Source organism: Watersipora subatra, chromosome 7 (assembly GCF_963576615.1).
Source record: "Watersipora subatra chromosome 7, tzWatSuba1.1, whole genome shotgun sequence".
Lineage (NCBI taxonomy): Eukaryota > Metazoa > Bryozoa > Gymnolaemata > Cheilostomatida > Watersiporidae > Watersipora > Watersipora subatra.
This window is the reverse complement of record NC_088714.1, coordinates 29,745,644-29,759,520: the sequence shown is the minus strand read 5'-3', so window position 1 is coordinate 29,759,520 and position 13,877 is coordinate 29,745,644. Positions and strand designations below refer to the sequence as shown.

General features: G+C 35.8%; 2 protein-coding genes across 3 annotated transcripts in view; one reads left to right on the top strand and one right to left on the bottom strand.

The window, feature by feature from the left end:
• The first annotated feature begins 1,359 nt into the window (after positions 1 to 1,359).
• On the top strand, positions 1,360 to 4,539 carry LOC137400046 (uncharacterized). Of its 2 annotated transcripts, none has more exons than XM_068086355.1 (5): positions 1,360 to 1,451; positions 1,692 to 1,786; positions 2,773 to 2,989; positions 3,360 to 3,527; positions 4,074 to 4,539. In XM_068086355.1, exons 1-5 carry the CDS (start codon positions 1,374 to 1,376, stop codon positions 4,188 to 4,190), a joined length of 675 nt encoding a protein of 224 aa, XP_067942456.1. In that variant the 5' UTR covers positions 1,360 to 1,373; the 3' UTR covers positions 4,191 to 4,539. The 2 variants fall into 2 exon arrangements, with proteins under 2 accessions (XP_067942456.1, XP_067942455.1); XM_068086354.1 differs by having other exon boundaries at positions 1,363 to 1,469.
• Positions 4,540 to 6,500: 1,961 nt separating this feature from the next.
• LOC137399887 (anaphase-promoting complex subunit 1-like) overlaps positions 6,501 to 13,877 on the bottom strand; it is a 54,765-nt gene continuing 47,388 nt past the window's right edge. Inside the window, exons 24-27 of the mRNA XM_068086148.1 lie at positions 13,669 to 13,761; positions 10,146 to 10,314; positions 8,158 to 8,277; positions 6,501 to 6,697 (exon numbers count right to left, since the gene is read on the bottom strand). Of these exons, the coding sequence (XP_067942249.1) occupies positions 6,615 to 6,697; positions 8,158 to 8,277; positions 10,146 to 10,314; positions 13,669 to 13,761 (465 nt within the window). The 3' untranslated portion in view covers positions 6,501 to 6,614. The remainder of the gene's footprint in view (positions 6,698 to 8,157; positions 8,278 to 10,145; positions 10,315 to 13,668; positions 13,762 to 13,877) is intronic.

The following is a 13,877-nucleotide window of genomic DNA, read 5'->3' as shown; positions in this document are numbered from 1 at the left end:
ATCATAACAATTGGTGCGATTAAGGATAACTTCAGGATTGCATTTAATGCTCAATGAGTCCATAAACAATTGTGAACACTTCCGACTTACAAGTGCAGTCAGTCCTTGATAATGGCTTGTTACAACTAGGCGTGACTGACTGTAACGGTACATTACAACTGCGGCAAAAATATTTTCAGTTGTTCATGCCAACTAACTCCACCATATCGGGTATCAGTGCATTTCATTAAGATAGAATAAGAATTAGGCGCAATAATACAAAACAAGATTGTAAACTATAAACACTCCTTAAACAATAACAGTATATAACTTTTAAAGTACAAAAATTGTTCAGACAAGCTGAGCTATGCTCATAGCAAATGCTAGTGTAATGATGATAAATTACTGGTTCAAATGTGAACTTGTGTTTGTGCTGCCCTTTCATGGATGCTCCTTGATTAGACCTAGCTCAAATCTTTTTCCAAAATACTTCTATGTTCATGAATTTAATTTTACTACATACATATGAATTGATGTAAATGATAAACTGAAGAATTGTTAACAGGAAAAACTGATTAATATTTTAATGAAGATCTTCTTACGAAGAAAGGCTCTAAATTTTACAATAGTTGCAAGTTATATTGCTAGAACTGCTCGCAGCATGAAAAAGGTTTGATTTATGAGCAAACCTATCTCAATTGGCTGTCTCAAAGCTATTCATTGATAGCTTCCATCTATAGCTGTGAAAGTAAGCAAAATTAGTTTCACATGATTGAAATCCATTCAACTGGCAGAGTTTTGTTGTTTCACTTTACTTTTTAATTATTGAAGTAAAACATTTTTTTCTTGTCAAGCATGCGAGAAAATTCTTTGCAAATTTACTTAATTCTTAATGAATTCTTGCTGTAGTGTAACACGGTAAGTGTCATTCTTTAGTTATTTCAGTGTGTACTGTTCTTCAAGGGTTCTGAAGCTCATGACTTGGTAATTACCACATGCTAGAAATAATCACCCCAAACTGGTCGAAAAGTGGTTGCATAAACAGTTGGTGAAAGGGAAGCCTGGTGCGTGAAGTAACTGTATTTACACTTGTCAGAGTGCCAATGTTATCTTGCCTAATATGTTATTTACAAATATGTATGCTGTGTGTTATCATTGTCAATCTTCAAGCGTACTATCAATGACAGCTCTAACTATGTTGCAATAGTAATGCGATGTGGGAAGATTTTCATTCATTCATAAAATCATTGGAGCTTAATCTCAATGGGCAGGTCTTACAAAGGAAAACTCTTCTGATTGGCTGCTGCTATTGGTCAGGGACCATGCCGAATAGAATAAAATCTAGAAAATATGTAAAATGGTAACACAACTGGTAGTCTATCAGCTCTTGCAAGATGAAGAATTTAGATATAACAACAGGATTTCTGTGTCTGTGCAGTTTGATACAGTTCACAGTTTCTAACCATCTTAAAGTACGTCATGTTTGTGAGGTAATTTCTCCATTAAGGTTGCCAAGCCGGGCTTTATGCGTGTAACACAAGATTTAGACTACATGCATGTGGCATTCTCCACTATCAAATATTTTGCGGCGGACCATGTCTATAATTCACTTAACCTGTGCTATATTTTATTTTGTATGCAAATATATTAGTATTTGCTGAGTGATTCATTTACATCTTCATATGACTAAATACAGTATTTAATAATTTCAGGATCAGCACATCGACATCACACAAGCATCCGGAGTCGCCTTAGAGGGTGATGCTCAGTCTCAAGTCAACATAACTGGTATAAAGTTTCCATTGAAGTAAGCGATAAGATATTTTATTTTTCTTTCATACGATAGACACTTGCATTGTTGTTATATCTCTTGAACATTCACACGGCTTATAGTTGGTCATTATATGTCGCATCTACGCCGCCGCCACGGCATTATAATCATTCTCTTTGATGGTCAGTTATTAAATATTCGAGAGGGATTACACTGAGCTAGGTCACACGCCGTGGAGCCAGGCTCCAAGGCATGAATTCACTCATATTTCATTGAGAAACTAAAATAATGTATAGTAAAGTGAAAGCGAATCATACACGTAATAATTGTTGAAAATGTTTTAATCAGAAAAATATTCTCAGCAACAATCTGCGGTTGCTTGTATACAGCTTATGGGTTGAGCACTGGTAACAAGATATCTCTAGGGGCTACTGTGAGCTTCATGATTTACAATAGCCAGGGTCGTTATTTGCTTTTGCCCACACCATTCAGCATGACAGTTTTTGATAATGAATATTGTAAGGGTGTTACATAGAGTGCACGTGTTTTTTGTTATTCATAGTGTGTCAGGTAGTTGTGTTTTTGTTTGACGCACACCTGTGAGTAGCTGCCAGTTCTATGGCAGATATCATATGGGATCTGTTACAATCGCTGTAGAGCTTTCTTTAAGTGTTATCAGACGATCTACACCTGTTCTAATACCTTGCAAGCTTGACCATATTTTCTGCAAAATGACAAGCACAGATGCTTTTCGCTTCATGGCTATTTGCATTTTTGCCTGCCGAACACATGGTCACAATTACAAACGGCATGATGATGGAAGGTGTTCCGGTGTAGCCTCCCTGTTGGACCTCATGCTATCAATCAGGGTTTCTTCGTTAGACAATGAATAAAATGCAACTAGCTGCTATTCTGTCCAACAGCCCTGCTTAATTCAATTGAGGAAATAAACGAATTTAATGGCATACAGTCTCTCTATTGAGGGTATCAGTATCATTATTAACAATATTGTTTGTTTACAGTTCATTTGCTGAGGGAGATAAACTAACTCTACAGTTCCGGACAACGTCTACAGCCGGAATTATATTTCACGCACAAAGTCATCATTATCGGCACATGTTAACAGCATATATAGAAGACAGCCAAATTCGTCTACGTGTTGTTGGCCAATGCCGTTGGATGTACGTTAGAGATATTGCTCACGACAGCATAAATGTATCAGATAACAACTTCCACACGGTAAGCCTAGTAACATGATTGCCCACAATTTTCTATAAATGAAATTCTTATCATCATTAGCAGCTAAATAGTATTTCTAGAACTCAGCAAGTTTTATCAAGAAAATAAATATGATCAAATGTCAACAATTCCTCTTATTGCACCCCGCAGTGATCAGTGTTGCTCAATTTCTATAAATCAAATTCTTATTTGCCAAATGCAAACTCAGATAGGTAGCGCAAGCTGTTAGTCAATTCAGGATCACATTCTAAAAGGAGTTATCTGGAGTTTGTTGGAGATATAAAATGTTACACAATATGTTAGAACTGTATTTAACGAGCTCTTGCTCAAATATTTAGCGTGGTAAAATTTATGATTGCTTCTTTTGTAGTTAGTGATATTGGTGAGGCCAACTAGAGTGTCATTCTCAATCGACCATCGAGATGAGCAAACATTTTTATATACAACGAGATCAACTTTCCGCTGCTGGCACGTAGAACAGTTTTTCTTTGGGAAACCGCCAAACGCTACAGCCGAGTCTAGTTACCAGCCACCAGAGGTAATTTTCCTTATTTTTTAAGCTGATAATTGTGTTTTGCAGTGGTACTGTCTTATTAGCTTAGAGTTAGCAATTTCATTGAGGTTGCGTGTATTGAACTGAAACAAATTGGCGAGACACTCTTAATTTATATATTTGTCTTGTAACGATAGATAGGCTTGTATCATTCCATAGCTCCAAGATGTACAGGAAAGTTGGGCAAACCTCTAATAGCATTTGTTTGGACAATTATAGATTTGTAGACCGTATGATTTTATTTTCAATGAAAAGCGTTGCCCTCTATACAATAGGCCAATGATCTGTTCAAATAAGCATTGAGAAAGCTTCCTGTCGAATTGAAGCAACTTTGTAAAGCACAATGTAGCTTTATTGTGTTACGCTTATCACCATTGACCTGATAGCATTAATTGGGTTTCAGACTTCCGATTGGAGTTTTCCATATAAATAGACATAGTGGGGAGATGCTTATTCGAATGCCTGCTGAGGGATATAGTGAGCCGGAATCATCTTATTGCCGTTTTACATATTTTGATATTTACTTTGTAGTTCGACCACAGAATCGATGGATGCATACGCTATGTTACAACAACAGGAACTAATAACACTGACACAGACATTTCAGCATCATATAAACGAGTGTCATCATGCCTTGACTTGTCATGACATAGGTCAGACTCTTACTGTATGCAATCACTTTAATTTTATCCGGACATTATTCCATCCGCTAATATCTAGCTACTTGCATCAAGTCAATATTTTGCAAGTTTGGATAAAACACCTTGCTTAACAGCTTTTTCCATATTGCTACTATGCTAAATTTTATCAAAACTGCTGTACAACAATATTTATTATAATAGATATCTTGAAGCACATATTTTGGTTACCTCATTTTATTGTTGCTTCCCGAGCTATATTACCCGTACGAGTCATATTCCTTTTTGTACAGTTAATTGTTATTTATTTTGTTTGATGAAATGTTATTTTTGTATGAATAAAGTCAGTTACCTGCGCGTCAAAAGATTATTATTTCATTTCTCAATTCTTACATTTGGTATGACAACTCCAAAGCCACCCAATTGTTCCGCCAAATGTGGTGCAATTGCATGATACAAATCTGACACCTATAAATTCTCAGCAAAATCTTAGCCATGACAGATGATGAGTTGCTGAGAATGCCACCTGTTGTTATCTGTCATTATAACGCTATATTTCTCTTCACTTCAGTTTTTCTGGCCACATCACAGGCCAAATTGGTTAACCTCGCCATTAGTTTTTATATCTGCTGAAATATTTTAAGTAATCTTAATTTTAAAATCGAATAGTATTTAGATTGGTGGTGGCTAATAAATTGTTTACATCCTGTCAAAGACGTATAAAATATGGCCAGATTGTACTTTGAAGTACAAACTAAATTTAATAAGCTTTTAATCCAACTAATCAGGCTGGCACGGAACCCAATGTGGGTTATCTTACCACCTTTAGAATTTGCTGTGGTAAGAAACTCTAGTTTGAAAAATAAAATACCTTGCTAAACATTAAGCTTTATAACATGTTACAATGACTTTGTTTGCAGGAAGGTATTAATCAAAGCGCATTTGAAAAACTTTCAAGCTACAATTCAACGGGCACAAAAGCAATGTTTGCAAACAATTTGGAATTAAGAGCACACACATGTTTGCAGTCTATTTAGAAAAAGTTGGTGAACAGGATCATTGTTATTATGTTGTTGACTCGAGCTTGATATGCAGGTCTATCACGCTTTCTTGCAGGTAGAGGTCAGTGGGTGAATTAGAACCAGTCCAAAAATAAATTTCACAACATATTGTTATTTCAATAACTCTAATGAAAGTACATAAACTAAAATCAAACATTGAATAGTTAGCATAGCAGTCACTTTAAGTTTTATGTATTAAAGGTTATACGCTGAGAAAAAATAATCGTGTTATTATACCACCTTCATAGAATTGCTAGCGACAAAGCTTTAACGATGATGAAGATGCACAGGTGTCACTTATGAGCTATGTGATTAGTAATCATGTGTCAATTGTTGAATAAGTTTTCTTGCTAAGAAATATTGAGACCAAAGCGATTTCATATCAACTGTGACAAGCCGTGAAGCTGTCACGAAGCTAAGGCTTTACCTCTAATGAAAGAACGCTGCAGCTCAGGCTTCATGACAGGTGGATCAAAGGCAAATTGCAAAGCCGGAACCTGAGTTAGCACACTTAGGTGACACTGTTACAATGACAAGGAAATATTTTGCATCTTGCTTAGGTCAAGCCAATCATGATTCAGTCACAAGTAAACTTTTAACATCGCACAGAGCGTGATCTGATCGCTGAGCAACCTTAATTCTCACACACACCTCATTCATAGATTTATTAGAGTGATGGCAGAGTGCCAAACTATAAGACTAGCTTAGAGATGAATCGGCATTATTCATAATGGCAAACTGAATAGTAACTAAGTTCGCATAGTGCCAAAAAGCATGCAGTGGGTCATCCAGAAAAAGCTGGATATACGGTATTACGCAAAACAAACATAATTCCTTATAACACTTCAACACCAAAAAGATGTGTGATACAAAATACACGGGGTATGAGAAGGTATGCTCCGAACTTGAATAGACAATTTTGCAGATTGAGCTATTATAATGTTACAGCAGAAGACTTGTATACAAGTGTCATAATATCATTGAGTGACACCAATGATTATCAAGTTAACCAAATGGCAGTGCTTAATGCCACTGCCAGAATACATGACCCTTAACTACAACACTCCAAATGAGGCCAGGTGTAGCGAGTTGTTATGTGCCATGAGAGCACTTGGTAAACAATATCCATGCTAAATAATGGAATATCCTTTACTTCAAAGTGACACACTTGTTTGGAAAATGCCAAATTTCAAACAGATTATTGCTTGCATCTGCAGCTCGCATTGGAGTATACCAGTTGTCAACTTTATATTTATTTCAACTCACTATATGAAAATGCACAAATAAAGGTTTGTATAAAAGATTTATGAATACGGAAATCATATCAGGATAACACGAAATAAAAATCAAAAGGTATGAAAAATTTTATGAAATCATTTGCTCCGATTGGATAAAAGCTGAGTACTTGTTTCATGGTTGAGGTGAAGGATTGCCAACAGGACAGGAATGTTGACATCTACAAGAAATAGCAAATTCAGAATAAGGGTATATCACAGCCAGCTTCAATGTTCACAAATAGCGAAAATGAATTCAGCTCAATAGAAAATGTGACCTATGTGTGACACGACTGCATTAGGAATTTGAAAAAGAAGTATTTATACATAAGGGAGCCATCCCCAAGCCATGTCTATATTAGATACAGTCTTTCAATTTGCAGCTATAAACAATCAAGCCAAAAGATCATCGGTTACCCAGTTGAACAGGAACAAGTATAAGCAAATACCATGAAACAAAAAATGTTCGATGACCATAGGGTGAGGAAAGTAGCTGCCAAGTTGCGCAGAAAAACAGCAGATAACAAGGCGTGCCGAACAGCTGCATATTTGGCCTTGGTTTTTTCATGCTTTTCATGTAAAAACTAGTACAAAATAATGTTTTTCAGATGTTAACAGGAGAATAATGAGGGAGCTGCGTAATGGAAGTGTTGCAATACCGAGTGAGGCATTTGAACAATGCTCATCAAGGAAGATATGATGACAGAGTGTAGGAGCAGGTAGAGTGCACGAAACAATAGCTGTGTTAACTCAGCTGTAAATCACGTATAAAATCCAAAGGAGTGATAAAACTAGAAATACTTGCTAGTGAAAGAGATTCACAATTACCTTAGCATAGCTAAAAATGATCATTAAGGATACAAAATAAATTAAGACAATCAGTTTGCATAGAAAACACATTAACCTGTTTGAGTAACATTTTATGGAAGTCACAAAAATAATTGCCACATGATATACAAAATGCAGGCAATTCACTTATATAGTGTATATTATATAGTTGGTTATGCTGCCAAATATCTGAGGGGAGTTGGGTGTGTACCCATTAACACGGCCATAACCTGAATAATAGCATTGTATAGCTGGGAGGTATTCAACGCGTCATCAGAAAGATAAACATAGCAGATACAGGCTAAGAGAGCAACGGGTAGGCTATGTCGTTGTGCAATGTTTAACTATGCAAGAAACGCTTGCTCACGAGATTTACAGTTAAATCAGCTATGCCTTTGTTTTGTAATCAGAGAGAATGTAAGAAAATATTTGCAGCCAACAATCTGCATCTATCGTGCCGATTGTGCTGTCAGCACGATTTTTGGCATATCGACAAATATTAGGAGCTGTAATGGATAAAAAAACCGGCTATAGCCTCAGCAAGGAGTGAACAATTGGACAGTCTCACTATCAACACCGGCAATTAACCACATACGGACATATGGAGATTTATTATGACTCGTAATATATCTAAGGGATAAAAATCATTCGTGCGCAAGTCATAGCAGGAGCTTTGTATTTTGGGAAATTGCATGAGCTGAGCTTAATCCAAAGGAAATTAACCAATAACTGAATATAATTCAACAGCCAGGAGTAATTAGCAAAACTACTTATGAGGGCCCAAAACACAATTACGGGATGAAATCGAGGCTACCTTGAGAGGATTCCACACAGCATCTGGTGATATCTGAGTAGAGAGCTAAATGGCGAACTATGTCCTGATTGGTCGGGACTCTGCCATCCACAGCGTATTCAATGAGAGCTTCAAGGCATCCTTTGAGAATGGATAGAAATGCTCTTAACGACATTTACCGGCTTTAAAAAGATTTATATTCAAATTACTATTATTTATTTTGCAAATGTTGCATGAATAATCACATTTAATGATGTGATAAATAATGGAATGTAAGGGGAATGTGAAACGAATGTTTAAGTTACTGGGTGGTAAACCATTTTATGTAGATTAATAGTTTCTTGAAGGTAATGGCCTCGGTCACAGCCACCGGAACTAGATCTTCTGCACATTGAAGAAAATATGATAGGAAAAAGTCATCAACTTAATGCAGACAGTTACTTATCAAAAAAAAAGTTATTGCAGAGCGCTTATTATTGAAATTATTACTATCCATCTACATCAGTCCCGTAGCCTACATCCAACAATGTATTATTAATCACCATAAAATATGATTTGCTAAAATTTATTAACATATAAAACTCAAAACGTTGAAATGAAAAATTAAGTTAACCAATGTTGGCAGGAAGACCTGCAAAATGCAAAGCAAATCCATGAACAGCGACAATAGGGAATGAAAGAGCGACGAAATTATCAGCTTTATGATTGAACAGGATGCAAGCAGTGGTCATGAGGGCTTACAAGATACCTTCAGTCTGGCTGGTCCATGCTTTCAAATTCTGTTATTATCTAACATAAATTCTGTAAATATGTTGACGCCAAAATAGAACAAAACGCTCGAGAAATTTGTCTAAAAGAATTTACAATTAAGATTTAAACATTTCTTGTGTTCAAAACTGTAGATGGACCGGCAAAAAAACTAAAATGATACACACAAGCTACATGTAGAAGGTATACAAGGTCATTCATACAAGACAAGAAGTTGTCTCTTCCTGACCTACCAGCTACACAAAAGGAGAAGTTCAGCATAATGAATATACAAAACAGCCTTGGAATTTGCTGTTATTATGTTGTGCTTTTATGACAATTCTGTGTTTAACTCATGCAGGTTGCAAACAGGACATATGCCTTAACGATGACCATTTTTCGCAACAACTGGTCCGGACTCACTGGGCTGTATTGTTACTTTTCAAGGGCCTATATCACACAACTTTTAGGCCGATACAGGTCAAAGCCAATATAAAAATGTTGTATCAATTCAATTATAACTAACCTTTATAAAGAGTGTATGATAAAAAAACATTCAATCGGTTGGTTTTGTGTTGGAATATACAGCCAATCAAGATACTAGGTGAGTTGAGAAGCAGCCAATTCTAACACTGACTCCTATTATTTTTGCACACCTATGGTAGGTCGGTTTTTGGTGTAAATGAATTGCAATAAAATGTTGCAGACAGTAATATGATCAAGGCTTTGAATAGAGCGGATATACAAAAAAGATCTACAGAACAGTAATAGGTTTTAGCAAACTCTTTCCTTTGGTATCTCACTCGTGAGTCTTTCAGAAAAACATACAAATGCAACGGAAGCTTTGGGCAAAAGCAAGCACAGGAAAGGTCTCCAAGTGGTTGCTAAGCAACACAAATGGATGTGACATTACACAGGAGTACATGACTAAACATAATCTCCTGAAATCTCTTGCATCATCTCTTCATACAACTTGATGTGAATGAAACCTTTTGGTGCCAAGAATACGCAATATTTATTGCTTCTCGCAACTTTTACTTTCAAACTCTAAATGAGATTACTATCAGAATCATAAGAACAGAAACGCCGGTGAGCCATGAGGTAAAGCTATAAAACAGCATCAGGCATGGCTTAATCTGGTCATCTGCTCATCTGCTCTATTGCACACAACTACCTCTGAAAGTTTATACATCCCCGATTTATAATAAGGTTATTACATGACACTAAATATATTGCGTATAAATATAGAAGTGTATGATTACCAATTGATGTCGATGAATTTAGACGCTGGCAGTTAGCTTCACGGGCCAATTCCAGAGCGAGTTCTACCAAGTTCGGATTGACCACACAGGATCTCGAGTCATTCATATACCTGACCAGCATATAAAGCTGTTGCAAGTCTGTTCCATTCCACTCATCTCCCGTGACTATCTGTAACACCCACTCATTAATTCATTTCAAAACCTTCACTCATAAAGAAAATGTTTTAGGTATTCTAAAGCCTTTACTTGTGAGCAGCATTTATTAAACAATGTTTGCATAAAATACCAATATTTCAAGCTGCAGTTTATTCGAGATATTTTGAAATGTAAGTATATTCTACAATCACCCTAACTGACCGTCTTATCATTTACACAGTCAAACTCAGCTGTTTACATAGTTAAGAGCTATTTATCATTTTAGGCTCATGCCTTCTGATATTGAATTAAGGTTGTATGATATTATTTAGAACATCAGAGAATGAAGCCTACATTAATCCTTTACTGCCTTTTTAACTTACCAATCTTCAATTGAAGGTTGGCCAAGTAGCAAACAAACCACAAAAGTATATATAACCCAGCTACGAATTTTGAACAAATAAAATATAAGAAAATACAGGGATATAGCACAATCAGGAACATGGAACAGCACAATAATATTTCATGTGATTTAGACGGTGATATAGAAAGCCTGTTATTTTATCGATAACCTAGCACAAAAGCAAATAATATAAACTTTTTATCAATCTGCCTCCATTTTCCATAATATTCCCAATTTGTGGAATTGTTCAGTATCTACCTGATCAGCTACAATAGTGTATGACTTTTAAAGATCTTGATCATCATGGTGTTCTTATGATTAAAGCTACCTATATATTGCAATTGTACCTACAAACCTTTTTTACATAATCAACAAACCAAAAGGGGAACACTATACTTGCTTTACTACATAGGTTTTATTTACAATAAACTTATAAAAACAATATATAAATATCTGGCAGGGGGAACCTTAAGGAAGCAGTAACTCTTTAGAGATGCATAATTTAATTATAAATTATCAGAAACTGAATGAGGGAACTCAAAAAATTTACAGTAAATGGATTTATAATAATATTTATAATAAATCGACTGAGACATTTATATTTATAAAACATGCAGTTGCTGGTTGGTTTTTTGTGAAACGAAATCATAACATTCTTTAGGCCAGCAAATGGAGGAAAAATGTATTGTCTATCATTGCAATGCACTTATTTGATTAACAAACTTTTTAGAATAAGCAAAGGAATGTTTAGTGAAACTCAAAAATACCTAAAAACCCTCAGGGCACTGGTGCTTTAAGCCCACATGAGACAGGTCTGCTGGCTTGATAGTTTCTTGTTGAAGTTTTATACGAAGCTACATGCACTTTTCAAGGATACTTTGCCAGTTGTATACAGGTCAATCAAGCTTCATACTCAAGGCTAGACCTAATGCCGAATACATTGAAAGCACGCACCAAAAACATTGGAAGCATGAACCAAAGACATTGGCGGCGTGTACCAAAGCATATATTGATATCAAACATCGACCTGCATAGCAGCCACATAATGACTGCTACAATTGTATTCTTTTGCTTATGAAGCAGGCATGAAGAAGAGCAACGAGTTTGTCCAATCAAAAATAACTAATGAACTGTCTGCTCAGAGGGTGGTCTGCTCTGCGCTCACAGAAAACGGAACAGAGAGAAAGCTTTTATGTAATCAATCAAGCGTTAAGACAAGCTAATTAACAACCAAACGCTGTATGTTACTATAATATTTATGAATTTATGGCTATTATTTCATCATCACACCTACGTAGCAACCAGATCCCATTTTCTATGATAACATTGCAAGATAACACCTACGTGTTTACTGTGAGTGATACAAAACAAAAAAGCATTTTGCAATGTTGTATCGATTTGCTACGTCACAATGTTGCTGCATTAATTTTGACGTTTGAATAATTTTGACATTTATACAATTAGACTTGACGTTTTGCGAATTTATATGAATGAAAATGGGCTATATATTTTTCAATGAAACTCCTTCAACAAAGGCATGTTTTAAGATTAATGGTATATGTCAATGAAGTCTACGTGACTCAGTAAGCGCTACTTCATGAGAAAAATTACAGACCGTGATGAGTGAACTTTGAGTTGCCAATTTTCAAATGAAGTTCATCAAATCTTTGATAACAACCGAGCAGGGAGCCATGTAGATAATGCTGTAAGCCACTGATCGAGTTAAAAAAAAAGTCGGTTTTAAGCAGTTTGCCAAATAAAAACACTCGATGTATAGATAAGGGCCATGTGATTGAGGAATACGTGAACACAAACATGTAAATGGCTGCTAGTCTCCCATATATAATTTCATCTACAAAGAATTTGCTTAACCAAAATAAGTTATTTACTTCTTCAAAATTGGAATTATGATAAACGATGATTGTAGATGAATTGCCATTTATTATGATTCACAATATTGAGTTCTGCTAAATGGGTATGATATATTTTATGCTCTAGAAATTTAGCAAAATGATAAATGTATTAGCAGAGAATAAAATAGCAAGTGTAAAAAATTTTTTATTACAAAAAGATGAAACTTGTAGCATAAAATACTTCCAAGTGTGATTTTTACTAAACAAACTTTTAAAGTAGTACTGCTATTTTATGTCTACAACTGGCATGGGTGTGAAAGGCAGTCTGCACTTGATATGGTTCACCTCAAACTTCAACAATGTGCGCAAAAACCGATGGTGTCACACACAGAATATTAACATTGTATTGGTATTACCAGTCTCCGATGGCACATTTTTATATAGGCCCTGCCTGACCCGTGAGATTAATAATAGGCCAAAGAAGTAGGAGATAATAGGGCTAAATAATAGTAGTAGTTTTCTTCAAAGGGTAATTCACAGAGAAGTCTGCCTAAACATTATATGGCTGCTAACTATAATGGTTGTACCAAAGAACTTCTAAATTAGTATAAACCATTCTCAACCAAACCAGCAAGAGCTAACTGGTACTTGAAAATAACCTGTTAGAGTTGATCCAGTGTTAGTAATTAGTGGTTATAAATTGGCAAGATAAATTAAATGGAAGGCTGTCTAAATTTAACAGTTTTACTGATAGCTTTTGCGGGTTCTGATTTATGATAAGCTAGCTAAAGCAAAGCATCTCCCTTGTCAAAACTGCAAAACTTGAAAAGCCGTTTTACCTAGGCTGTCTTTAGCCATACAGTAAGTCTTACCACAAGTTCCGCAATGAAAACGTTCGAATCCAATAGTTTTGGAATCGCCATTTACTGTCCCAGTCAAAAGTTCCCCATAGACAAGTGTTCATACACATATGGACTAAGTAACTCGTGATCGTACACTCGGTTATTGCCACCATTTTCTCGAAGCCTACATGAGAGCACAGTTGGTTCTGTTGTGGCACAATTAGAGCCATTCAGAAGAACACTTCACTTTGGGTGTACCAACGCCATAATTTTTGTCTATAGATGTGTACCTGAAAAAGTTTGTGATAGACTGAGAGAAGCTCTGATTGGTCCTTAGAAATGGCTTCTCTTGTTGCTAAATATAGAAACGACCTTTCATTGACCTAAAATAATAAACATCACACAGGTTCTTTTAGTAAGTTACACTGAGCCACCAGGAAACAGAACTCAGTCAAAGACGAGTTGCAATATTGGCCGCAACCATGACACTCATTGGCAG